The sequence below is a fragment of the Glycine soja genome, chromosome 3, assembly GCF_004193775.1.
Source record: "Glycine soja cultivar W05 chromosome 3, ASM419377v2, whole genome shotgun sequence".
Classification (NCBI taxonomy): Eukaryota; Viridiplantae; Streptophyta; class Magnoliopsida; order Fabales; family Fabaceae; genus Glycine; species Glycine soja.
In genome coordinates this window covers 37,504,312-37,530,437 of record NC_041004.1, presented here as the reverse complement: position 1 = coordinate 37,530,437, position 26,126 = coordinate 37,504,312, and the positions used below count along the sequence as shown (strand labels likewise).

The following is a 26,126-nucleotide window of genomic DNA, read 5'->3' as shown; positions in this document are numbered from 1 at the left end:
GTTAAATGACATTAGAGAGAGTCGCAAAAAAAAAAGCTTTTTAAGTTTCCAACACATGCTAAATTTATAGGAAAAAACTTAAAAAACCAGAGGTGAAGAACTTGTACGACTAAATCCCAACTGAAAATTAATCTCATAACCGGTTCGAAGAACCGAAACTTATAAAAATACTTTAGCATTTAGCATACCATTCGGAGGCCTAAGGTCCTAGTTATGATGTTACCAAAAAAAAAAATGAGTCGCAAAATATGAGATAATGCAATATGAACAATACTTTGCTCATAATCTGGATCTATGCAGTGTCACATCAAAACTTATCCACAAATCCTCATTTAATTGTTATTGTTCCACATAATTGTTCCTCCCATTCGTATAGGATTATCCAATAACAAATAATAGACTGAAAATTGAACATTAGTGCGTGTATTTTGAGCATTAAAAATCGAACATTACTATGACGATTCAAAAGCAAAATCAATACAAGACTAGCAGGAAATACTATTAATGCAATGAGGAAGGAAAAAAAATGCAGACCAAGCAGGCAATCAAATTACAAAATGAGCCAAAGTGTTCATCAAACCAGCACAAACACACTGGAGCTAATAGTGGATCTCCCAGCAAACAATAAATGTTTTCCCTAATGATGCCCTTGCCATCTTGACATGGATCATTTTAATCACTAAAGGACACCTAAAAACCCAGGAAGACAACATATATGAAACTTACATATAGAAGATGAAGCTTCAAGGTTCATACATCAACCTTCATTCTAGTGCATCCCTAGATTTTGTCAAGCTTATCTGCCTTAACTATCGGGTTGGCTTTAGCTATGGCATCCTGACCAACAGTCCTATAATCAAAAGGGCATTCATGTTTATCAGAATAGCGATGCATTGCACAGAAGAGGTTGCCACATTTGCAGCTGAAACCAGTTAACCCAACACGTTTCCGGCATGTAGCGCATCTACTGGGACTGTTCTTGGCTTTCATCTCCAAACTCTCACCGGAGGATGAATCTACAGAACTCTGAGCAGAGACAGTCTTGACCTCCACAGCTTCAACTTGTACATCAACAGCACCAGTAGTCACAGCCCCATTGCCATTGGAACTGCCATTCACAATGTTTTCAACCGACGATGCTGCAAAATTGTCCTGCTCCTGCTTCAACAGCATGTCCTTGTAACACTTGGAACACATGTTCATGGTAGCTGCTCTTCCAAAGAAGCCACAATTATTAATGCAAAGAATGGGGCGTTCAGGAGCCTGGCATCCAGTCTCATCGTGAGACTCCATTATTTTAGTGACTACCTGCAAGAAAGGCACCTCAGTCCCTCGGAAAAGATATATACAAACAAAAAAAGAAAAATCAGTTCACAAAGAAAAGATAAAGACCCATAAGCATCAGACTGAACTTGAAAAATTATGATTTAAACAAATACAGCAAATTACCCTTGCCTGTTTACACCAGTAGCGACACATCTCAATCATGTTTAACATTTCAAAATCAATTCTACCAAAATCTAACACATTAACACAATCAACAACAATAATAGTCAAATAGTCGACATCAAGCCCAAGGTTTTATTCAAACAATGATCTGGAACTGCGATTTCAGCTGCAACGTCAAGGTTTTTTGGAGTCTCCATGACCACAATCATAATTGCAACCGCATCTCCCACAACACCAAGGAGTGCAATGAAATCACGACCACAGTTAAATGAATGCAAGCAAAACTCTTGGAACTCTATACCAGTATGACACAAAATCTCAATCATGTTTAACAAATCAAAATCAATTCTACCAAAATCCAATAAATTATTACAATCAGGAACAATAGCCAAAATAGTCAATAACAAGCCCAAGGTTTTAAAAAGTGGTTTATGACCACAAATCACAATTTTGGCCAGCAGCATCAAGGTTTTGAAGTCGTGACCACAATTACGGCCACATTGGCCACAATTTCCCGCAACACCAAGGATTGTGATGATACCATGACAGCATTTTAAAACCTTAATCAAGCCAATTAGACATCACGACACATAGGTTAACATGTAAAAAGATTAAAAACAGAACTGACAGCATTCCTTCTCCCTCATACACAGCCTTCCAATGCATTCCACCAATCCACCATTATAAGAAACAAGGAAAAGAAGAACACCAACTCACCAAGAATCCCCTTTATGGACATTGAACAAACACACACAGACACTAAATTCCAACCAATGCATCAAAACACAATCAAAGTAGACAAATAATTCAAACATGCAAACAAAACCCAACAAATCCATTACCAACACAAGCAAAACTTCCACAAAACAGTTAACACTTCTTCCAATGTCTAACAAAAAACGAACAAATGAACAATTAACACAAGTCTCGAACCCAACAAGGGACGCGAGAAAAAGAAAAAATAACACCTTTCAACACCCACACCAACCGAATCATGCCATTTCAACACATAACACAACCAATCCAAAACCCCACAAAAAAAATCAATTTTTATTATCAAATTTTAAAAACATGAAAGAATCAAAAACCAATAAGAAGAAGAAGAAGAAGAAAACAACCGCATCGTTCGACCAATAACAACCCAGTTAAACCGCGGAGAAATCGAAAGCAAAAACACAAAAAAGGAACACGAAAGAGACACCTCACCTGTGCAGTTGGGTTAACCGATCCTCACACTCTTGTACTGTTCCCTGTATAAGAAAAAAGAAAGATTATGATAAAGGACGATAGTAAAAAAAATACATAAACAAACAAAAGAATTGAAAAGGACGAGAGAAGAAAGAGAGTGGTGACCTCAAATCGAAAAGAGAACAGTATAATGAAAGAGAAGAACAATCTAAGGCGAGTAAGATATTAAACGCAGCTTCGGAGAGAAAGAGAGGGTTTGATTCGGTCGTGTAATCGTGTTGGAAAATGCTCTGTAATTCTCTCCTCACTCTTTCTCTCGATTTCTCTTTCTCCCACCTCTCTCTGAACGTTTATACCAGCCAACATGCGCTTTTCGCATAGTCGGTTGTGCTGTCTTTTACCAATATGCCCCTTCATTTCCTCATAATTTCAAATTTCCCCTACAAATTGCACCATCACTTTCCAATTATTTTATTGGTAAATAGTCATTTTTATCTTTGATAGTATAATTCGTTGATACACGTATTTTTTAAAATAAAAATATAAAATTTAGTTCTTGAAAGTGTAAAAAGTACGATAAATATATCTGGTTACTTCTGTCCATCACCGTTAATAAAATAGTCTATATAGCACAAAAGGACAAATTTATCAGTGAAATAATTGTCAACGTGATCATGTTAACTAGATTGAATGAACATGTCACTAAGATATCATTTTTGACGTAAATGTCAGTAATTTTTATGGACAAAAATGTCAATATTTTTTATTAGATGAAAATATCAGTAATTTTTTTGGACCTAAAAGTCAGTATGTTTCATTGAACCAAAATGTCAATAAATTAACATTATTAGACGAAAATGTCAATAATTTTTATTAGACCTAAATATCAATATGTTTCTATTGGACTAATTTGTTAGAACCAAAATTTTATTTCATTTAAAGGTAAAATATAATTTTAGAATAAATTTTTATCGTTACAAACATAATATTACAATAATCACTTAAAAAAATATATTAGCAAACATAATTTAAAACAAACATAATAATAACGATAATATTGATTATCAAATATAATTTGTGTGCTACAATAGAAATTATTTAAAATAAACATTGTACTAGTTTACCAAAATAAACCGTGTAACAATGTACCAATCTTTAGAACTTATTTCAAATTGTAATAATTAGTCACAATCTATTATAAATAAAAGATAAATATATTTCATATTTCACTTCTTCGAATCTTGACTATTTTATTAACTATGATTGAACAGAAGTTAACGTGTGAATATATTTGTCCCACTTTTTACAATTTTAGGGACTAAATTTTATATTTTCATCTTTCAATAACGCATTTGTCAGTGAATTACACATTCAAGAATAAAAATGACTATTTATTCATTCTTATTAAGACGAAAAGTCAATAAAATATTATATGACAAATATACTCCAATGTTGATAATTAGGGATAATCAAGTTGACAATCATTTCAGTGACAAATTCGTCCCTCTGGGTCACATAAACTATTTTATTAACGGTGACGGACGGAAATTAACGAATGGATATATTTGTTGCACTTTTTACACTTCTAGAAGCTAAATTTTATATTTTTATCTTTTAATGACACATTTGTCAGCAAATTACACATTTAGAGATAAAAGTAACTATTTATCCTTATTTTACATAAATATAAATTATAATTATACTATCGTCATTTGTGTTATTAAAAATAAGACAATATTAAGTATGATTGTTTTATCATACTGGTTGCCTCACAAAATAATAGATTAAGATGAAATTTGATTGTTTATTTTATCTTATCTCATCATTAATCATGTTTGTCAAACAATAAGGATGTGAATTTTTTTTATCATGATGTTAATATAAAATATTTATCATTAAAAAGTAATAACTAATCTTTATCAGAAATAATTAATATATATATAATATATTTTTTAATATGGTTTATTTCATTTTATAACAAATGACTCTTTTTCATTTGATTAATTTGATTAAGATTGAAAAAATTATCACCTACATATATATTTATCCTAAAATTTATTAGGGATGAATTTTATATATATTGATCATAATTATTTTTATTAAAATTAGTTTTTTAACCTTAAAACAAAGATACGTTCTTCTAAAATATATATTTTTTCATACAGAATTATAAAAATGTTGCTTTTATTTTAATTTGTTTTTAAAAAGTGTATAAAAATGATGAATTCTTTTAATGTTCTTTTATAAATATTTAAAAAATTAAAAATAAAATATTATAATAAATGTTTATACTATTTTGTACAAATTACAAAGCGTACTTCTTTTTTTTACATTTTTTAATTTAAAGAAGTCAAATTTATAAAAAAAAATAACAATAATATAGCGCCTTATGGATCAAAGTCGACTGAGTAAAGTTTACTTTAAAATTTACGATATAATTTTGTATGTAAAATAAAAAAATTAACAATTCTTCTAGAAAAAGAAAATATGTAAAACTAAAAACATAAGTTTAATTTGAAGATAAATAAACTGATGAAATATTTTAATTTAAATATAAGATAATTGCCATATTCTTATTTTAAATTTATCTTTTTTTTTCAAGAATATAAAAAAGATAGAGTGGTGGATAAAAGTCAACTCGATAATGTTTATACTAAAAAAATTATGATATAAGTTTGGCATTTATGTGTAATTATCATAAATGTATGTGTGATAGGAGTTACAAACTTCACTTTATGTACATTTTATGCACCGTACTAATTTTCATTAAAGAGATTAAATAAGCATAATCTCTTTGCTTAATAAGAAGAAATACAAAACTAACAAAAACAACCGTCTCAAATTGAAGGCAAATGCAATAACTAAATATTTTCTGGCATACCCAGTCAAAATAAAATAAAATTATGGCATACAATGTAATGATACTCAAAATTTGGAACTCTTTTATAGCCAGGATTCAAGCATTCGTCATATATTTATGTAGTTGATTCTATGATGGCCATCAAGCTAATTAACTAAGGAGCTTTTGTTCATCGTCCTTAGGCTTAAGTGTGTGTTCGATTTACAATTAGCACAATTATCAATGCATTAAAAAAAATTATTTTATTACTTTGAGTTGAATGGATATTTGAGCAGGTTGAACGTCAAAACAAACATACTTTTTACTTTTTAGAGCTTTCAAGTCTATTCCTTGGTTTGTGTCCTTTCAGCATATGCTTAATGAAGGTAACTCTTGTGTATGTGGATTGGCTAACTAAGACTAATGCTAATAATCAACAATAGCTTGTAGTGCTGCATTTTTGTCCACCGCATCTATGCTCTCTTTCGTTAGCAGATGTTATAGGAACTTTGTTTACCAGACTTTTTAGCCCTTTTTTTTTTTTTTTTTACTTTGCCACTAATAAAAGAAAAATACTCATAAGAAAGATTAATAAGAAGTTATTCTTTAGCAAAATTCAATCATAGCAAAGGATGAGAATATTGTGATACTTAGTGACAAATTATATTAGCAAATTAGTGTTTTATGTAATTAGAAATTCGAATGTTGACTAATTAGTGTTAGCACAAATATATATCTCTAAAAATATTTATCAGCAAAATTTGTAGTATAATAGTTGTCATTATCATTCTTTAGATTTTTATATTAGAAAGTGTATTATCAATAATTATTGAATTTGTGATTTGGAAGCAAAAATACTGAAGCTGAGAACATCATTTCTTAAAAACACTAGAATATATTCCATGTTGATTCAAAATGCACTCAACTTTTGTTGTAGTGCGCAAATATGCATAATTATCTAAAATATGATTAGTATTTTATAGATGATGAATATTATAAATACAATGAATTAATTTTGAGATACTTACCATAGATTTTGGACAACTTCCTTGAAAATCACATTCATGTGTTTGAATGTTTAGGTCATATTCAATTTTACATATTTGAATAAAACTATGAGGAAATCCATCACATTTTTTTATAACTTTAATTAATACGACACTGTGCATATACATGCGTGACATTGACGATTATGCATATTGTGAAAAAAAAAACAATAGTGTTTAGGATTCCTCACCCTTGTATTCAGGATTCTCACAAGCCAAGAGGCGAACAGTCTCTTGATTACAACTCTGTTTATAAGATGTACAAAAAGATTTTTCTCCTTTAAAGTAGATGATACAAATTAAAGATCTTAGAAGAATTATCAATTGATTTGCAAGTGTTTGGCTAAATAGTAGTTTTTGAGAGAATTTGACAATTAGATTCTATATTTTTTTTTTGAAAATCTCTAGATATTTTCAAAGTCAAGACACACATATATAGGCCCTTTGGTGGCTATTCAAAAATAATTTTGAAGAGATGTGTCTTTTCAAAATATTTTCTGAAATTCTTTCACTGGTAATCGATTACATCATTATGATAATCGATTACACAGTTAAATTTTGAAGAGTCATGACTTTTCAAAGGATTTTCTGAAGTCTCGTTGCTGATAATCGATTACAAGAATTTAAAAATTCAAATTTCAAAAAAATTTGAAAAGTCATGTGCAATTTGTCTCTGGTATTCGATTATAACACCTGGTAATCAATTATCAGCTCAAAAATACTTATTTTGAACTGATCAATCTTTTTTAAAAACATTTCAAAAATAAACTTTGAGGCCAAAACTTATATCAATCAATATGAGATTCTTTTAACAAATGGACTAAGGCTTTATCTTTTCTTGATCTTGTTTGTTTGACCTTGAATCAATCAGAGCTTATTAAGTGAATACTTTGACATCATCAAAACCTGTATACTTATATTCACACATTGAATTTGTCAAGACAAGTTAAGGAATCTTCAAGCATCAAAAGAAGTATGCTAAAGACATTTTGAGGAGGTTCAACATGAGTAAGTGCAACCTTGCAATCACACCTATTGAGATAGGAATTAGACTTCAGCTAGTAGGAGATGAAAAGTAAGTTGATCCTACTTTGTACAAGCAAACTGTAGACTCATTGAGGTATCTATGCAATACTAGACCAGATAGTTCATACTGTGTTTGGTTAATAAGCATATTTGTGAGAAAGCCAAGGATACCTCACTTCCAAGTAGCTAAAAGGATCCTGAGATACTTGAAAGGTACTCTGGATTTTGGAATTTTCTATTCTATCCTCATAGTCAGAAGAATGCAGAAGGAGAAGTCTATGGCTATAGCAACTCAGATTGGTGTGGAGATAAAGGAGATAGGAAAACTACTACTGGTTATGTCTTCAAATTTGAGTCAGCAACAATTTCTTGGAGTTCAAGGAAGCAAGGAGTAGTTGCATTGTCAACTTGTGAAGCATAATACATTGCTGCAGCTATGGCAACATATGAAGCTATGTGGTTCGAGGCTGCGATGAAAGAACTTAATCTAAAGATGGTTAAGCCAATGAGATTGTTAATTGATAATAGGTTAGCTATTGACTTGGCAAAATACCCGGTTGCACATGGGAGAAGTAAACATATTAAGACCAAGTTTCACTTTTTGAGAGATCAAGTGAGTAAGGAGAATCTTGAGCTTGAGTTTTGCAAATCTGAAGATCAACTAGCAAACATGATGACAAAGCCTTTGAAGTATATCAAATTCAAGGAAATGATAGATAGGCTAGGAATAATGTCTTCTACCAATATGAATTAAGAGGAAGTGTTGAAGTTAGATAATTCATGTGGTAGTTAATTCTGTTAGTTAGGTAGTTGGTTGATTATAGTTTGTTATAACCAACAAGCCTTATAAATAAAAGGCATGTGCATTGTTAAGGGTAAGCCTTTAATACCTTGTGTTTGAAAAATTAATACAAACTATTATTCTCTCTTGCTCTTTCTCGACCATCACCCTCGTCATCATCAATTCATAGTTTTTGTTATACTATGTGAGGTTTGTCTTGTTGTTCTAACAACGCTAATTAACATTAGAAAACAACTTAAGCTTTCCTCTCTCTTAGAGTCCATCAACAAATTTTAAGAGTTTTTTTTTTTACTTTAAATGAGAGAGTTGTCTATTGAATCTTTTAACTAACACATGTGACCATTTTTGTTTATTAAAATTAATATCAAATATTTTTTCATTGTTGGTAGATCTAGAGCTCTGATTTTAGTTATTTTCCTTACTTTATATATACGTTAGCCATGTCAAAAATTACAATATAGCTATAATTTTTTCATTTGCATAACGTGTAAAATATCAATGCTAATTTTATTTTGTTAATTATTTGCCCAGGTAACTAAATACTAAGTTTCAAAACTTTTATGAAATGATTAGGATAAAAGTAATGGGCACAAATTTTGAATTAACTTAAGAGTAGATGGAAGGTTTTAGGAATGAACAATTTTTTGAAAGGCAAAAGGTAAAAAAAAAAATATTAATAACGTCCACTAAATGTAAATAACAAAAAACATAACCTCTAGCAACTGAAATAAAAACAAACCACTCATGCTAGTTACCAACACCATATTAATGATACACATTTGCTATTTATCCAAGTATATGCTTCCCTTCATATAATTCTGATAACTACGAAATTTGGGTTTGATTAATAGTCAATTTTACTAAGAATGATTAAAATTCCTCTACTTTAATGTTGTTTTTAACGAAATATTGAGAATTTTAATATTATTTTAATTTTTTACCAGCAAAATTAAAAAGAAGGAAATTATAAATGCTTTTGAGAAAAAAATTGATGCAAAAACGTGGAGAAAAAACCATGAAGAAAAAGTTAAAGATTGAGTCAACACAAGCTTAGCGTGAAGAAGACCCACAAAGAGGCCCATAGACGCGCTTAGCGCGAATCACGCGCTAAGCGCATGATCTACCAAACTCGCTAAGCCCAGAAGGCCCCGCTTAGTGTGAGGTAACATGAATTTTAAACTATATCTTATGCCTATAAAAGAGTAGGAAGCAAAGGAGAAAGATACACCGAGACTCAGAGCTCTCTAATGAATACATTCAAAGTCTAAGTATCTCTACCGGGGAAACCTCACCTCCTTCTATAATCATTTTCCCTCTTCTCTCCCTTTATCCATCCCCTTCTCCTTCTTCTATCCACATCAACCCTTAAAGTGTAAAACCTCTCATGAATAAGAGGCTAAATCTCCATTGTTGGGAGCCTAGTAGGCCAAACTATTATAATATAACTTTTTCCTATTATCTATTTAATACAATACAGTTTTATTACTTTTTTTATGCTTATTTGTTTATTGATTATGGTCTGATCACCCATGCTCATGTATTGTTTAGGGAATAATGCATTGAAAAATGATTATTTTCTAAGAACTGAAAAAAAAGCATCTAAATGAAGTCATTGTTAGAAATAAAATGATATTTGTTTAGCCTATTTTATGCATCTTTAATCTTAATGCTTTTTTATCTTTGCAAAAAAATTTGTGAGAGAAAAATAGATAAATTAGACTCTTCATGCAAAAAACAAAACAAAGTATCACAATAGATGTGAGTGAAAACTGAGATAACATTAAATAGAGAAAAATTATTAACATTTTATTTTGACATATTAGGCCCCAACACATCTTAAATTCTGAATTTACCTTTAAGCATTCAAACATATGATCATCATTTTTATCATCTTTTACTTTAACTCTTTATTTCATCTTCTATCTCTCTTTATCTTCTATTTTAAATTCCTTATCTTACTTATTCTTGACTTTCTCCAAATTTTGCATCAATCTAAGTACAAAGTTCATGTGAACTTGACACTCGGACTTCCATTTTACTCTAGTACTTGTGTCAAATTAATACACTTGTCAACGATTTAACAAATTCCACAACTTGAACAAAGATATTGTGATGAAGCTAGACTTAGGCTTCAGTGTTGAATATCCATGTGCAACATGAAACCAACAATACCTTCTTGCTTCAATTCCTTTGTAGATAATTAATCCAAATAAAAGTATGATACTTGCTGAATATTATCATGGTCTTATTTACAGGGATCCTATATTAATTGAGACAGGCATCTATTCATCATAGAAATAAACACTTGATGAAAATAGAAAATTATATTAATTAAAACAATATTCTTCTATGTTTTTCTTTTATAAAAAATGGTATCACAGGACAAAAAACAATAGCTAATATTGCATGGAAATTGAACATACCAATTCAAGAGGGACCAAACATGAACTTATAAGAAATAAGTATAGGAAAGTACCAACAGAAACAAACATGAACTTAGCCATCTCAAAAGGTTTAAAATAAACAAGAAACTTCTAATATCATTCTCTAATGGCATCACTGGACCAAAAAACAGTGGTCATTATTTAATGTAGGTCATATTCTTGGTAATGAAAAGCAAAGAAAAACCAAATATTATATGTGCATCTATCCTAAAGTATTTGTTTCTAAAAACTACTTGTATTAAGTAAAAAAACACATAAAATTTCTTACAAACACATTGCCTTCATTCATGGCCGGTGCCTCCAACCATAAGCTTCACACACCCAAACCGCAAAAATACTCCTAGGTTAGAAAGAGATAAAAAAAAATTGAACTAATAGTGATAAAATTAATTGTACCTAATTGATAAGATCCTATCTAAACTTCTAAATCGAAACTAAATTCAAAATAAGGCCGATAAGGATTTTTTAAAGTAAAATCTAATCTTATCAAAATAGATAAATCTAAAATTATTCAAATTTGAACAATTGATAAGGATTTTGTTATGCACAACAGAATCTGCAAGTTAGGATTAACTGAAAATGAGTATTTTCTTGAAATTTGCTAAGGGGAAATATAGATAGGGAAAGCATAGTTGTCGATCACCAAATTTGAATATATTTGTTAGCACAGTATCATAGAATGCTATTCTAACCAATTAGAATAAAAAAACATAGCTTGGGATTGACAAGTAACATAAGTTTGTCATTTATTTTCTCTGTTTTCTATGCTGACAAATATATAACATTCTACCAAGCAGAGCTTCTTGATTCTGTGATAGCACTGTTATTTGGTGTGCTATAGACAACTATGATAATTAGTAAGAAAAGTGAGCAGGTAAGGGCACAATGAAATGATGATTCCAGAAGACAATAGTATTAGCCAATGATGACAATCTTCATAGATATCATCCAAAATATATGTATCGTAAAATAAAGCTCATATTGACATGTATTTTACTTGAAACAACTACATATTTTAAAACATCGGATTTGAATATGGGTCCGCATCACCTGATGTGGTCATCACAACCTCATCTTCTCCAACTGAAAACTGCATTATTATGTCACATCATGTCCACCACGAGAACACTTTAAAAGCTTGCCAAGTTCAAAACACTGTTAAGTAAACAAAATTAGCATAGCATGCACACATGCATACTGCGTAGTGCGTACTTCATTCATTTGAAGCTATTGGTAGGTGTTAAAAGTTCAAACACGATGATTTTGCAACAACCATAACAACCAATGCCACTCGCAAGATTATAACACTAAAAACAAACCGTCTGTTACCTAACCATCCAAGGCCTGAATGGTACTTGATGCCTCCTCATCCGAAGTGTATGTAACAAAGCCAAATCCTCTGGATCTACCAGTTTCACGATCCATAATTATCCTAGCTACAAAGAGCGTGACATTCAAGGGAAACATAAAATATGTCAACATAATTTCATTGACTCCCCCTGGAAACCAACTTGTTAAAGACACCAAAAGTAAAAAAAAAAAAAAAAAAAAGAGAATCTAACTATTTACCATTAACAACGCCAGTAGAATATGAAACACCCGTGACAAACAAATATGTACACAAATCATTATTATCAAAAAAGATAAAGAATAAAAAAAACCATAAAAAGCATCCAGCTCAAAATAAAGTTCAAACGCACCTCCAATAAACAGTTTTGTGCTTGGAGCAGATAACATACAACGTATAGCCTGAAAAAACAAAGGGGATGAAAACAATTATGAACTAACCTGTCTGCTCGCTGTCTGTCGTAACAAATTCCCAATTCTACCAAAGAAAGCCATTGTTGTAACCTGAAGGAAACATATGTTAGTGACTTTGTAAAACATATATCTTAAAACACATAATTTTCTAAACTTCATAATGAGAATGCATTGCACTACTTGAGCAGAAAAAATATCCTTCACAAAACACAAAACCACGGGCCAAACACCACGACCCACCACCTCTGAAACCCGTCAAAGCCTCCACCACACCACCAAACACCAGATCTGCAAATGGAAAAAAGGAAAGTGATGGAGAGAAGATGGAAAAGGGGAGAGGAAGAGAGATAGTGTGAGGGAGAGGGAAATTTGATGAATAACATATAAAGAAAGTGAAGAAACCAAATGAAGGAGAAGGAGAAGGTGAAGGAGGATTACCAGTGAGAGAAAGTGGAGGCATGAATCGCTTTCCGCGAGGGCTGAGGGTGGTGCGGACGATGTCGAGAACTGTAGTGTAGGCATCGATGTTGCTCATTAGTTGCGGTTTCCCTTGCAGAGAGGTAGAGGACGAGAGATGAAAGGAGAGAAAATGAAAAGGAAAAAGAGGAAGGAAGGAAGAAGACAGAGATAGGAATAGAGGATGAATTTCAAATTAAAATTTGAGGGGTGAAGGGTAGTTTGGTCTAATAGCAAAATTTAAGAGAGCCAGAGGTTGACACTTGTCCCAACAAAACATTCTTTTAATAGATAGTAATATATTAGGTATGATTAGAATCTTATAGTTCATAGGATGAATGAAACTTATTTTGACGATCTGTTTGGTAGGAGTAGAGCTAGAGCTAAGTCACGTAAAGACTACATTGGATGATTGTCCTCATCTAAAATAACACAATCATCTAGTAATTTTAATATTATTGTACCATTTCAAAATAACACAATCATATTACCTATTATATTATAAACACCCTTTTTATATGTCAAACTATTATTATCCATACATGCCATATATTATGAAATAATATTTTGACGAGTTAATTATTTTTAGTTCTTTGAAATTTTTACTTTTAGTCCTTAAAAAAAATTCATTAGTTTTGCTCCTAACATTTTCGTCCATTAACACTCATGGTCCTCTATCGTTAATTGATTAAATGACCATCGGGGGCGGTGCCTCGTGTAGATTTTTGCGGCGGTTAATTTCTGACGGCTTAGACCGCCAAAAACTGCTTGACTAAAGTATTAAGTTGGGGTATCAAACAATTTTTGGCCGTTTAAACTGACAAAAATCGATTCACTAATTATTTCTTATTTTCTCTAAATGTGTGAGCAACGAACTGAAGAGGTAAAGTAAATTAAGCCTCTTGCACAACAAATGGGTCACAAATTCTTCTTTATGTTTCTCTATTAACTTAAAGAAGAGAAGAGAAGTCCCTACTAACTTAATAGACCTCAACGTTGTGTTTGTCATGTCTAATACAGTATTACTAAATCCTTTATCGCGACGGAAGGTGAGGTTCATCTGTAAGATCTCGTTCTTGATCTTTTTGAGCGCGTCCAGAACCATGGGCTCACTCTCCTTTTGGTAGATCTGGTAGTCCTTGAGCAAAAATCACTCTCAGATGACGTTGTAAAGGGATGGCGAAATCGACGACATCGACAATGACGACGGAAAGAAAGCCGCGAAAACGCCGTCGATGCCGATGATGGAGAGGGATCTGCAAAATCGATGATGGCAGAAGAAACCATCAGCTCCGGTCCTCGAATTTTGGGCTCAGACGGTGCTTCCGATCGTGATTGGGTTCATGTGTGCCTGAATCGGAAAAGGGGAGAAACAAGTTCGGAGACGAAGTGAAGCAATTTCTAGAAATTGTTTAAAAGCAATTTAATGTTTCAACCTAAAACCCTCAGAAACTTAATCACGGCAAAAATAAAATATCAAGGCATCACTTAATAACAGAATCTAAGGTTAAAAACATTAAGACAAGCACCAAGACCCATCAATTTTTTTTTTTTTTTGGAGAACCGAAAATAAAAACTTGTAAAAGTTCAGAAATAAAAAACATAATTAATCCTATTTTGACCGTCTTTAAGAGAGTTTTTTTTTCCATTATATTATTTTATCCATAACATTTCAAAATTTTACTTGAAAAGATCAAGTTTAATACAACTTAAATCAATGATTTATTATTTTTTTTAAAATTTCAAATGTTTTTAAATATCCAAACGAAATTAGATTAATAATCTCATCTCATTTCATTTTCTTTGCTAATTTTTGTTATTTTCCACTAATCCAAACATAACTTTGTGACTTGGGCTGGGTTTCTTGATGATTGGGTTTTGTGAGCCACACTATGTCAGCATGAGAACATAACGGCGGGAAAAAAGAGTAAAGCCGGAATCACATGGCGGGAACAACCCCAACTTTATTTTTTTAAAAAAAATTATTTCTTTTTAGTTTAACGTCTAAACGCAAACAAGCATTCATATTTGGCAATGTCTAGATCCAAAGTATATATATATCTTTACAAAAATGGTTCTTTCACAACCAATTAGGGTGTATACACCTTTGAGGAAGGGAAGACATAAGAAAGAAAGAGAGACAAAGTGATATATGTAACTAGGAAGAAAAATAAAGATGCAGACGGGTGCAAGGTGAGTGTAAAAATTAAGGGATAAAAGAATTAGAGTTGAGATTCTTATGTTCTATTAACTGTTGTTGGATTTAATTTGGAGGAAAGTATCCTCTTGTAATATTCTTGGATCTTACTAATGAGATTTTCAAAGAGGCTAGGTTTTCTCGGTAGCATTGAGGATACTTTAGCCATATGTCCTTCACATCTACAAAAACTGTATTTATTTATTTATTTTTTAAATCAGGACCATTGTGGAGATGTTGTTCAGAATCTTCAAGAGTTCTTCAGAACAATGTACATGAAGGTATTTGTTTTAATATATGGTATATGGTATTTTGTTTTCTAATGCATCGTGTTTTTTTATTTTATTTTTTTGATCCACAAATGTTCATTATTAATATTGTTAGTTTTTGTTAGCATTATCATATATTTGTGTTCATTTACGTGGTGTTTATAATGTGTCACAAGTCATTGAAGCTGGTATTGAGGAGTTTGAAGCAAACTATTGGGGATCTGACTCAAAGAAAAATGATTTGATTGATTTGTACAAGAAGTGCAAGGGTAAAATGAATAGGTAAGAAAGCATTGTAAATGTTTGATGTGCGTGAACCATATTTGAAAATGTTGCGTTTGATACGAAGAATTATCTCCCTTTGCAGACTTTTTTGTTCAATGCTTTGTCATATCCTAAACTTGATTCACACCGATTCATGGATATTTTTGTTGGATTATTATTAGAATTTTTTATTCCATTCATTAACGTGGAGTATGATAATATTATAAGATAATTATATTAGTTATTTATTATTAATGAGTTTTATTTTATATAATCAAATTAAATGAATTTGTTAAAAAATAACTAAAATTAGATAATGATATGAATTTAAATGAACAAATGTTCATTAGAGAATGATGAAAGTTTTATTAAGTTAACACGGTATAAAAAGATTATGATCCCGTATATTAATAACATTTAGATTACTCAAATTTCAATATTTCTATGAAACAATAATTAAATATAACAAATTTATTTTGATTGATTGTATCCCTATGTGATAACAATAAAAGGGGGAGAAGAGTTTTAACAAAACAAGATAACACAAATAAAGTATAAGTGCCAGGATCAAACTGGGTGTTAATTTCAAACTGAGATGGAACCATTTTATTTCTTTGCTGTGACGGCAAGTGATTGGTATCCTTTTACCAAATTTTTTATATGGATGTTTGTTGTTCGTTTAACACCAATGTTGATATGCTTACAAAGTTTCCGTTGGTTTAAAATTTTAGTAAAATTGATTTTAAATCATTGTATGTGATTATAATTATTTATTAAAAATGATTTGGTTAACTAATCTTGTTTTATAAAGTGTTTTCTTTTCTTTTCAAAATGGTTTGATTTTTTAAAATAAGGTTGGGTTCGGTTTTCACACCCTGAAAACATGGGATCTGTTCGGTTTGCAATGCATTTGAAATTTACATAAGTATGGATACAACTTGATTATTTTAAAGAACCTTCTTTGCATTCAATTAATGATTCAAACTATTCATCACTTTCATTTCCTTCTTCCTCGTCTCACTTTTTTGTTTTCCTCACATTCACATCAATGGCGTATTTTTCACTAGTGAAGATCTGCAAGGATGATCCTTTTGCTATTTCAAACTGTTTACTAATCACGAACATAACCATGTGATGTAACAGTTCAACTGCATGAACACAACATAGACTAGTTTTTGAAAGTAGTTATACAAACCCTTTATAAAGTCATTCACAAATTGGAAGATAAAGTTACATGGTACCTGGCAGACTCTTGTTTGAAAATAAACCCCGCACAGGCCTTTGCCTTGTATTGTATCATATGATTCATGATTCATATCTGTATCCACATTTATATATAACTACAATTTTGTCTAGCAAAATAACAGTTCTTTATAGCCTTCAACTGTGAAGCACAAACTGTTTAAAACGGGAATCGTTCGTCAAACATATGTCGTAGTTGTCATTGTCTAGGCTTAGTTCATAGCACACTATTGTTTTCATGTCACCTATCCTCATTATGTTGACGATCAAATCAAAAGTTTTAAGAGGTTTTTGAATGGAATTTTGGATTTCCTGGTCAGTTGTAAAATGCATAGACAAGGGAATGATTACTGCCGACACTACATGGTTGCTTTTGCGTGGACAATGGTTATTGTAATATTCGGAGCACCACATGAGAGAACAGCGGTTCGTGTCCAGATAAAATACTTCACAAGTAACCGGTATCTCTCCCAGCAACTATTTTTTTTTTCTCTCCTGAAAATATGATATTAATAAAAATAATTATCTCATTTTATGTACATATTTTATTGAATAATTTTATCTTTAAATTACTTCTTAAATTTTAAAATTTTCTTCTACTTATATTAACTTCTTACTACTTTTATATTATTACTTTTTCTATTAACTGTATTTAATTTTTATTTTTTATTATTTAAAAAATTTAGAAGGACATACTTGTCCAGATCTTCATAATAACGTCATAAAGCTAATCTCGTGAAGAAATAAAGTATTAATTAAAGGAAGATTCTTTTTCCCATAAAACTAATCAAATAGATAATATGTTTGGTTCAACATTGTTAACGTACGTATGGTATGGGCTTTTTTTCACTTCCAATTGAAAAAAAAAAGCGTGAAACCTACTCTCAACAAGTTAAACTTGATGTGAGTCCAAGAAAACAAAACGCAAAACCAAACGCACAGAAAACTTCTATTTTTATATAAGGTTCAAGTTACTAACCATGTCCACTTGTGTTACACCTTATGGACAATAAAATTATTAACTTTTTACTGTCTCCGACAACTAATGCATGCGGATAAAGGATTCATGGGAGTGAAAGTATTTAACTTGGAAAAGGAAAAAAAGGCAATAACTTGAAACAGAGGAGGGTGGTCCCTTTAATTTGTTCTTTTAAGAGGGTGTTTGGTTTGATTATTTTCTGTTTTCATTTTCACTGAAAACAAAAAATGACGATGAAAATATGTTTGGTTGAATTTTGAAAATATTTTTCAGTGAAAATGAAAACAGGAAACAATCAGAAAATGAAAACAATAAAATCTCATTTTCAGCTGAAAATAGAAACCTCATTTCGAGTAAAATGAAATTGCGATGACAATGAATGTAATTTTAAACAAATCTAAAAATAAAAAAAAAGACAAGAAATCAATATATCATAAATTTTTAGTATTTTTAGTTCATAAAAACAGAAAACAAAAAGTCAAACCAAACATATTTTCAGAATTCTAATATTTTAAAAATGAAAACAGTTTTCAGAAAATAAAAATAGGAAATGAAAACAAAAAATGAAAATACAAATCAAACATACCCTTCATTTTTTTTATTTCTGAAAAGATATAACTTGGATGTATTTTAATTTCTCAAATATTTTTAATGTTATTCTTTAATCAATTAACGTGCAGTTTGGTAGACAATCAATGTAAATTTTTATTATGTAAATTAGAGTAAAATTTTAATTTTGAATGAAGAACAACATAAAAAAATGTATAGACTACATTCCTAACTCAAGTCTCATAACTATTTTTATGTCAGAATTAGAATAAAGTAGACTTTTTTTTTTTTACACAAGTAGACGTTACTCTTTGTAAATTATACTCAGCCAAAATATGTGTTAGCAAGCGAGTTACTAAACATGCACTTTATTTTTTGAGAATACTAAACATGCACTTTATTTTTTTAGAGAATACTAAACATGCACTTAAGAAATTGTATCTATTTTTTGCTTTTGAAGTTCTATCTTAAAAAAACCGTACGCAGGTGAGGGTCCACGGCAGTACTTTTCCTTTGATCTCATTATTATTGACTTTCTTGTAATAAACTGTTGTAAAACCTATACATGGCTATATCGTGTGGCAGATAATCTACGGTCTACTATAATAATGGCATTGCACCTCTTTCTTTTACGGGTTGGTTAAACAAACTGATTAGGTTTTGATTTGACATCATGATCACCAAATTAACCGTTGAAATTTTACTAGTTAGTTGTTAAGCTCGTGCTTAGAAATGATTACTACATTTCTTAGAGCTAAATAAACCCGATTACCACTTAATTTGTACAAATATGCAACATAATCGCAACAAATTGTTGCTGACCTATCATATTAGCATAAATTAACATGTTTATCACTCACCATTAACACTTAATTTAAAACCGATCATATCATTACATCAAACATTAAATAACCCACAAATCTTACTTAAAGAAACCAGTAACACTAGGACCAATTTGTTGAGTATATATATATATATATATATATATATATATATATATATATATATATATATAGGTACTAGCTCAAGACTAAATTTTGTTTATTATATTAAGGTACCGGAGTGTGACATCACAACTGCGAGCTGGGAACATTCCTTGTTTTGAATGATCTCCTATGAATCTGAAAACGCAAGCAAGACTTTTCCTTTTTCTTTTAGTTTTCCATTCCATACTTGTCCCTTTTAAGTTCTGTCCTCCACGTCCTTTTTCCCAACCCCATTTTCTTTTTGAGTCATTGGGTGGGTTTGTAGCCATGATACACTCACCATTACAACTCTTATATCAACGCATAAAAAGTATTGTCCACTTAAGGTTAATCTAATTGGGAAGAAAATCACTAATATTTTACTTTAATGATATTGTGAATGTGAGGATTTTGTGATAACATGTAATTAGTTGTTTAAGTATTTTTCGAGTGAATCATGAGATCCGTTCTTATTTTGAGTGAACGGTGAAGTCTGTCATAATCTAGTAAGTTTCTGTTATTTGACTCATTTGTATTTTTAATATAAAACTTAAAAATATATTTAAAAATGAAGAAAAAGGAAATCCATAATTCTTCATATATAATAAACTTATTAATTTGTATGATAATTATTTTAAAGATTATATTAATAATAAATTAGTAAACTCTTCAAAATGTGACAACATGCTATTGGTATATAGCCTTTACTTGATCTTGTTGTCCATCCCCGACTCTGTCTACAATTTCTTTTGGGTAAGTTAACCCTCTCTTCTACTTTACCTGAGTCTACCCTCTCTTCTCTCTCTCTCTCTCTCTCTAATTCAGTCTTCTGAGGAGGTAGTTTACTGTCATAATTGTGGAATGTAGCTTTACTCATCTTTCATGTGAAAACCCTTCATATGGTTGCTGCAACCCATTGAATAGTCCCCGAAATTCATTCTCTTAGTATACTTTTACTTTGCCCAATTAATGCCCTTCAGCCTACAGCGTGTGTCTTCAATCACAGCATTTGGATGAAAAAAAAGGGTAGAGAGGGTTGGTAGTAGAATTCACATTCACACATACTTCGCCATAAAGAATCTATTTTTTCTCTCCTTTTCTTTTTACTCTCTTAAGTTCGTAGTAGCAAATCAGGATTTGCTGCTTCAGTGCTTCTTCACCCTTTGTCTTCTAGCCTCTGGAATTTTTCCATGGAGATAGAGAACGGTGACACCAGGTCCAAAAAGATGGAAGAGTATCAAGTCATAGAGCAAATTGGAAGAGGAGCTTTTGGCTCTGCCTTCCTCGTTCTTCACAAGTCCGAGAAAAAGAGGTAAGTCAATGGCACCTTTAACTGCTTAAACTATGTAACATGAACAATTGAAGATCCGTTTATTTTCCCAGTTAGAAAATGGACAAACCCACGAGGAAAAAATTAATATTTTCTAGATTATTGTGTTTAATTGTTGGAGTTGAGGCCTGCAAAGTTTGATGGTAGTTAGTTTTAATGTGGACATGGACGGTTGGATATTGATTTTTTCTGTTAAATGATGGACAACCCAAGAAAGAAAGTTTGAAAATTTTTGGTTTTTTTCTTCCTATTTTGAGATGTTGGTGTTTAATTGTTGGATTTGAAAATCCACGCAATTGAGTATAGTTAGCGTGTCAACTTCGATTATTACTCTTTCTCATAATTTCATACCCTCGGTAGGTATGTGCTGAAAAAAATTCGGTTGGCCAAGCAGACAGAGAAGTTCAAACGTACAGCATTCCAAGAGGTTGGTGTAACAAATCCTTCCACCTGAGGAATCCTAAGTGTCCATCATGCAAATATTTATTTATTTTTTGTTTTAATATATATATTTTTTTACATTGATAAAAATTTGGTAGGCGATATGTTGCTCATTACTGTTGCCAAAAGTGTAGATCAAACTTCAAGAGAAGTGGATATTTATTTTGTGAATATTATTATGCTCACCATATGACATGTCATTTTCAATTTTTGATCCAAGCGCTCTCTTAATATTGGTTTTCTGTAGATATAAGACAGTATTCTTAATAATGATTTCATGGACTTCAGTCCTAAGAGGTTGTGTGAACTGTGAAGCTGGTTTTGAACAAATACTTTCTGCCTATTTGCATAAAAGTGACAGAGTTCCTCTTTCTATTACAGATGGACCTGATTGCCAAACTGAATAACCCATATATTGTGGAGTACAAAGATGCTTGGGTGGAGAAGGTAGGAACATTTTTTTTTCTTAAATTTTAAATTTCAGTCATTCATTTATGTAGAGATGAAAAACTAAGTTTGAATTTTATAGACATATCAGCTTATTCTGATGTTTAGCACACTTCATAGGCATGTTTCTGATATTTTATATTTTGTAGGAGGACCACATATGCATTATAACTGGCTATTGTGAAGGAGGTGACATGTAAGTAAAGCAATATCTGTTAGTAACTATGGTTCTTTCTTGCATAAATTAAGGATCTGAGCTTATTATTTTATCTCTGGAGAAAAGAAAAGATTTGTTAAATATATACATTCAAATTGTTAAACCAAAACTGTAAGTTACTTAATATGGATAAAAGAATGATTCTCATAACTCATAACACATTGTTTTAGGTGAAGACCTACTGGACTTGTAACGTGGGGAATATAAAAATTGCTGTCTTGGATTGACACTACACAGAACTTTATGCTGAATTTTTTCTAAGGGATAATCAAATTGTTATACTGATTTTTAATTATAAGATGGGGATGGTAAGTATTGAATGTAGACCAGTCAATCTGATTCTGATACATGTTAAACTGATCCTTGGATTAAAAGGTTAAGGTGTTAGAAAAGGCCAAATAACTTTTTTTTAAACTCTGGCATAAACATGCTTTGCAATTAATACATATTATTGAGATCTGGAAGGAGTCCTTGTTGATTGATGTTGAATTTTTGTAATATCCGTAGTATCCTTTCCATGTAGAAGTATGATAGACATATATCTGACTATCTGGATGTTCATTGCATGACATTAGTATTCTTAATTGCAATCTAATTTTGAGATGAAATACACTTGGACAGTAATTGGGATTCTGTGGGGCTTGTATTTTATATAAGATAGTCTACATGCATGCATTTATATGCTATGTAGGAGAAATACAGTGACATGAAGTCTTAATCATGGAATCTTGCATTCTTTGTGGAGCAGGGCAGAGAACATAAAGAAAGCTCGAGGTTCATTTTTTCCTGAAGAGGTAATAAATACGGTTAATCTGCACTGCTCTTCCTTGATAACTCCTCATACCTGTATTCCTTACCCACTCTGAATCACCAATTCCTCCTGCAGAAAGTCTGCAAATGGCTGACTCAGTTGTTGATAGCTGTAGACTACTTGCACTCTAATCGTGTAATCCACAGAGATCTTAAGGTATTATACATTTTCTTATACTGATCAAGAAATCCTTTGTGATGTTTTCATTAATGCAACTTCATGTATTTCAGTGTTCCAACATATTCCTCACCAAAGACAACAACATTCGGCTTGGTATGTAGTATTATTTCTTGAAAGCTCAAAACTTTTGGCTTTCATAAATTATGTTATCTTAAGAAATATGTTTATTGCATGAACCTTGCAGGTGACTTTGGTCTTGCTAAGCGACTTAATGCAGAAGATCTTGCTTCCTCGGTAAGGATCCATGTGTGCTATGTTAGCTTTTATCTAATGCCTCCTTCTAGAAAGTTACCTGTATTTTGTCCTGCTGTAATGGACTGTCAAGCCCAGTAGTTGATGCTTCTCAGCTTACAATATTAAATGGATCTCAATATCTTGAGGAATTAATCTTTAACTCTTGGCTGAGAGATACCATGGTTCAGCCAAAAATAAATAAATTTTTGCCTACACACACACACACACACTCATATTGCTTTGAACTTCTTATTGCTGAAGTTAATGATGCTTAACTAAATACACATAGTGATACCTGTTTTTAATTTTCACACTTCATATATCTTGTCTAGGTTGTTGGAACTCCAAATTACATGTGTCCTGAGCTCCTTGCAGATATACCTTATGGGTATAAATCTGATATGTGGTCTCTTGGTAAGGTTCATGGATACCTTCTTCTAATTGACAAAGCTATATGATATCAAACCTTGTCTAAGAATGATATCTCTTTGTATGTAAAGGTTGCTGCATGTTTGAGATTGCTGCACATCAACCAGCATTTCGCGCTCCAGTAAGAACTTTAGCCATCTGCAGAAATTTAGTTTTATCAATGGCAATGTAGTATCTATTCTTCAATATATTTTAAACTAGCAAAATAATTTAACACGAGTGAATGAATAAAACAGGACATGGCTGGACTTATCAATAAAATAAACAGATCCTCCATTTCTCCACTGCCAATTGTTTATTCTTCCACACTGTAAGTAACTTCCTCAAACCAATTGCAGTCACACTACTGCATGAATCGTGATATATTTTTAACCTGTGCTTTTGGTGATTCGAGTATTTTTCCTCAGTGAATACAACTATATTGAAGCCAAGCAAAATTCCCCAGCAAATTTTGCACTTGCAATTGTATAATTTCCGCCCTTTTCGTTCTACGTTTTATATTTTGTATAGTGATGATAAAACTGAAAGATGGCAAATCTGACAGGAAACAACTTATCAAAAGCATGCTTAGGAAAAACCCAGAACATAGGCCAACTGTGAGTTCAACCAAACCTGTCTTTTGTGATTAATTTGGATGGAATGCTGGAGTCTAACAATGCTTCTCTTCATTGACAGGCAGCTGAATTGTTAAGGCATCCGCTTTTACAGCCTTATGTTCTTCGCTGTCATAATGCATCATCTAATGTTCTTCCAGTATATCCCTTAGTTAATCCAAAGGATAAAACAAGAAGATCTAATAAATCTAGTGGTGGCAAGGACCATAAGGACAAAGAAGCTAGTTTGGTAAATCGTTTGGAGCGGATTCATCCAATTGAGGGAAATGGAGATATACAGATAAGCAATCTTCCTAATGATGCGGTAACAATCTCAACCAGTGCAGAAGACAATCTAGAGACCAGGATGGCTGATCTTACCAGCTACATAGTGGAATCTTGTACTAGTATTAGTGGCTCAAAAGATGGGTCAACAACATCTGAATCAACTATTTGCAGTGTGTGCAAGGAGGACTTTAAAAGTAGACCTGCAAGGGAAACGGCTAACAATGAGATCTCTTCTAAGAGTACACAAAATTCTATGCATGAAAAACAAAGATTTGCTGCTAAACATTTTCATAAATTAGAAGAAGACAACATAAATGTGGCGACCACAGAAGTTGAAGATGCTTCTTGCAATGAAGGTTTGGATAGTGCTGAAGCACAGAGGGAAGATTCGAACTTTGAGGACTCAGGTAAATCCACAATGTCCAGTGCAGGCAGTAGCACTGATAAAGATAAGTCCATCAATGAGGAAAGTTCATCACTGATTATGCATCCTATTAGGGTTGAACATGACACTGAATCTGGAAACCACTCGAAGAAAAGCAAAACCCCTGATGTATTTACAGAAGTCTCTCATATGAACTGCTTGACATCTTTTAGTAATGATGCACTTCCAGTTAAGGATGATGACATGGCAAACGTACACATTCTTTGCTCCACGCATAAAGAAGATGATAATGCGGTGGAGGTTGATCAGGCACCAAGAGGTGTTTCATTGAGTGTAATAACTGCAGTAGATGGTGATGAAACAATCAAGACTCCGGTGGATAGTCCCTGCCAGCAAAGAGCGGATGCTCTGGAATCTCTGCTCGAATTATGTGCTCAGCTACTCAAGCAAGATAAACTCGATGAGCTTGCTGGGGTGCTAAGACCATTTGGGAAAGAAGCTGTCTCATCAAGAGAAACAGCAATATGGCTGGCAAAAAGCCTCATGTCTGCCCAAAAGTTTAATGCTGAAGCCTAAGTTCTGGCCATAAATTTATACATTGTTGTAAGAAATGTGCATTTCAAATGTCACATGAGTTCCTTTCGAGATTTGTTGCTTGGTTGAAGATGGGAGACTGGAAGATAGCATGCCACATGTTCTTTCTTGGTTGTCGTAAATGGTTACAGTAAATGAATTAAATTATTTTTGTTAGGTTGGATAGTCATTTGTGCTTGTTTTCCAGCAGTGTATGGGCCACTGATTGTGTATATTTTCTTACTTCCCCTTTTCCGAACTAAACAATAACCATGCACTTGGAGCTTGATATTTTATTCATTTGGTTTATTTGTTAGAAGACATTCTCATGACCATATTAACGTCAATTTCTGGTTAACACTTTCAGTTATCTGTATCATGCAGCAATCATTCCCTATTCCTTCAATCATTTGGACAGTGAAATTCTCACGACCACATAAAAAATTTAGGAGAAATTCTACCAATAAACTTTGTTATTAATTGAAAATCACAAGAATCAAAATACTGCAAGTCCATTTAGACATTAAACAACCTCCTGTTTTGAATTTGTTTTATTTAAAAAAAATGTTTTAGCAGTGATTGGACAATACGTTAGATGCGTAAGATCGAAAGGAAAGCATTTGTACACAAGAAAAGAAGATACAAAATAAAATTATGAAACATATTAGTATTTCATTAAAAAAATCATCATAACAGTGCATAATACATTTATATCAACTCCC

At 31.8% G+C, this 26,126-nt stretch overlaps 2 protein-coding genes and 1 long non-coding RNA gene across 5 annotated transcripts; 1 reads left to right on the top strand and 2 right to left on the bottom strand.

Moving 5' to 3' along the window:
* Positions 1–476: 476 nt before the first annotated feature.
* On the bottom strand, positions 477–2,970 carry LOC114406743 (zinc finger A20 and AN1 domain-containing stress-associated protein 8-like). The gene is made up of 3 exons (XM_028369535.1): positions 2,803–2,970; positions 2,656–2,699; positions 477–1,308 (listed from the first exon to the last, which is right to left on the bottom strand). The coding sequence occupies exon 3, from the start codon at positions 1,291–1,293 to the stop codon at positions 781–783; it is 513 nt and encodes a 170-aa protein (XP_028225336.1). The 5' UTR covers positions 1,294–1,308; positions 2,656–2,699; positions 2,803–2,970; the 3' UTR covers positions 477–780.
* An 8,545-nt stretch (positions 2,971–11,515) lies between these two features.
* On the bottom strand, positions 11,516–13,198 carry LOC114406744. 2 transcript variants are annotated; one of them, XR_003665500.1, is made up of 4 exons: positions 12,994–13,198; positions 12,736–12,843; positions 12,583–12,645; positions 11,516–12,230 (listed from the first exon to the last, which is right to left on the bottom strand). It is a non-coding gene; the product is annotated as an uncharacterized LOC114406744 (long non-coding RNA). The 2 variants fall into 2 exon arrangements; XR_003665499.1 differs by having other exon boundaries at positions 11,516–12,645; positions 12,994–13,197.
* A 6,991-nt stretch (positions 13,199–20,189) lies between these two features.
* Positions 20,190–25,770, top strand: LOC114406740 (serine/threonine-protein kinase Nek6-like). Of its 2 annotated transcripts, XM_028369531.1 has the most exons (13): positions 20,190–20,788; positions 21,167–21,233; positions 21,629–21,694; positions 21,844–21,890; positions 22,660–22,705; positions 22,798–22,878; positions 22,953–22,995; positions 23,087–23,136; positions 23,469–23,550; positions 23,637–23,686; positions 23,802–23,875; positions 24,110–24,161; positions 24,241–25,770. In XM_028369531.1, exons 1-13 carry the CDS (start codon positions 20,667–20,669, stop codon positions 25,405–25,407), a joined length of 1,947 nt encoding a protein of 648 aa, XP_028225332.1. In that variant the 5' UTR covers positions 20,190–20,666; the 3' UTR covers positions 25,408–25,770. The 2 variants fall into 2 exon arrangements, with proteins under 2 accessions (XP_028225332.1, XP_028225333.1); XM_028369532.1 differs by lacking the exons at positions 20,190–20,788; positions 21,167–21,233 and adding an exon at positions 21,426–21,544.
* Positions 25,771–26,126: the final 356 nt, after the last annotated feature.

What these genes read in the sequence shown, in the direction of transcription:
- LOC114406743 (XM_028369535.1), bottom strand. Translation starts at nt 1,293, where the DNA reads ATGGAGTCTCACGATGAGACTGGATGCCAGGCTCCTGAACGCCCCATT.
- LOC114406740 (XM_028369531.1), top strand. Translation starts at nt 20,667, where the DNA reads ATGGAGATAGAGAACGGTGACACCAGGTCCAAAAAGATGGAAGAGTAT. An exon ending in AACGTACAGCATTCCAAGAG is followed by an intron (nt 21,234 to 21,628) that starts GTTGGTGTAACA and finishes TTTCTATTACAG; the next exon opens with ATGGACCTGATTGCCAAACT. An exon ending in ATTGTTTATTCTTCCACACT is followed by an intron (nt 23,876 to 24,109) that starts GTAAGTAACTTC and finishes CAAATCTGACAG; the next exon opens with GAAACAACTTATCAAAAGCA.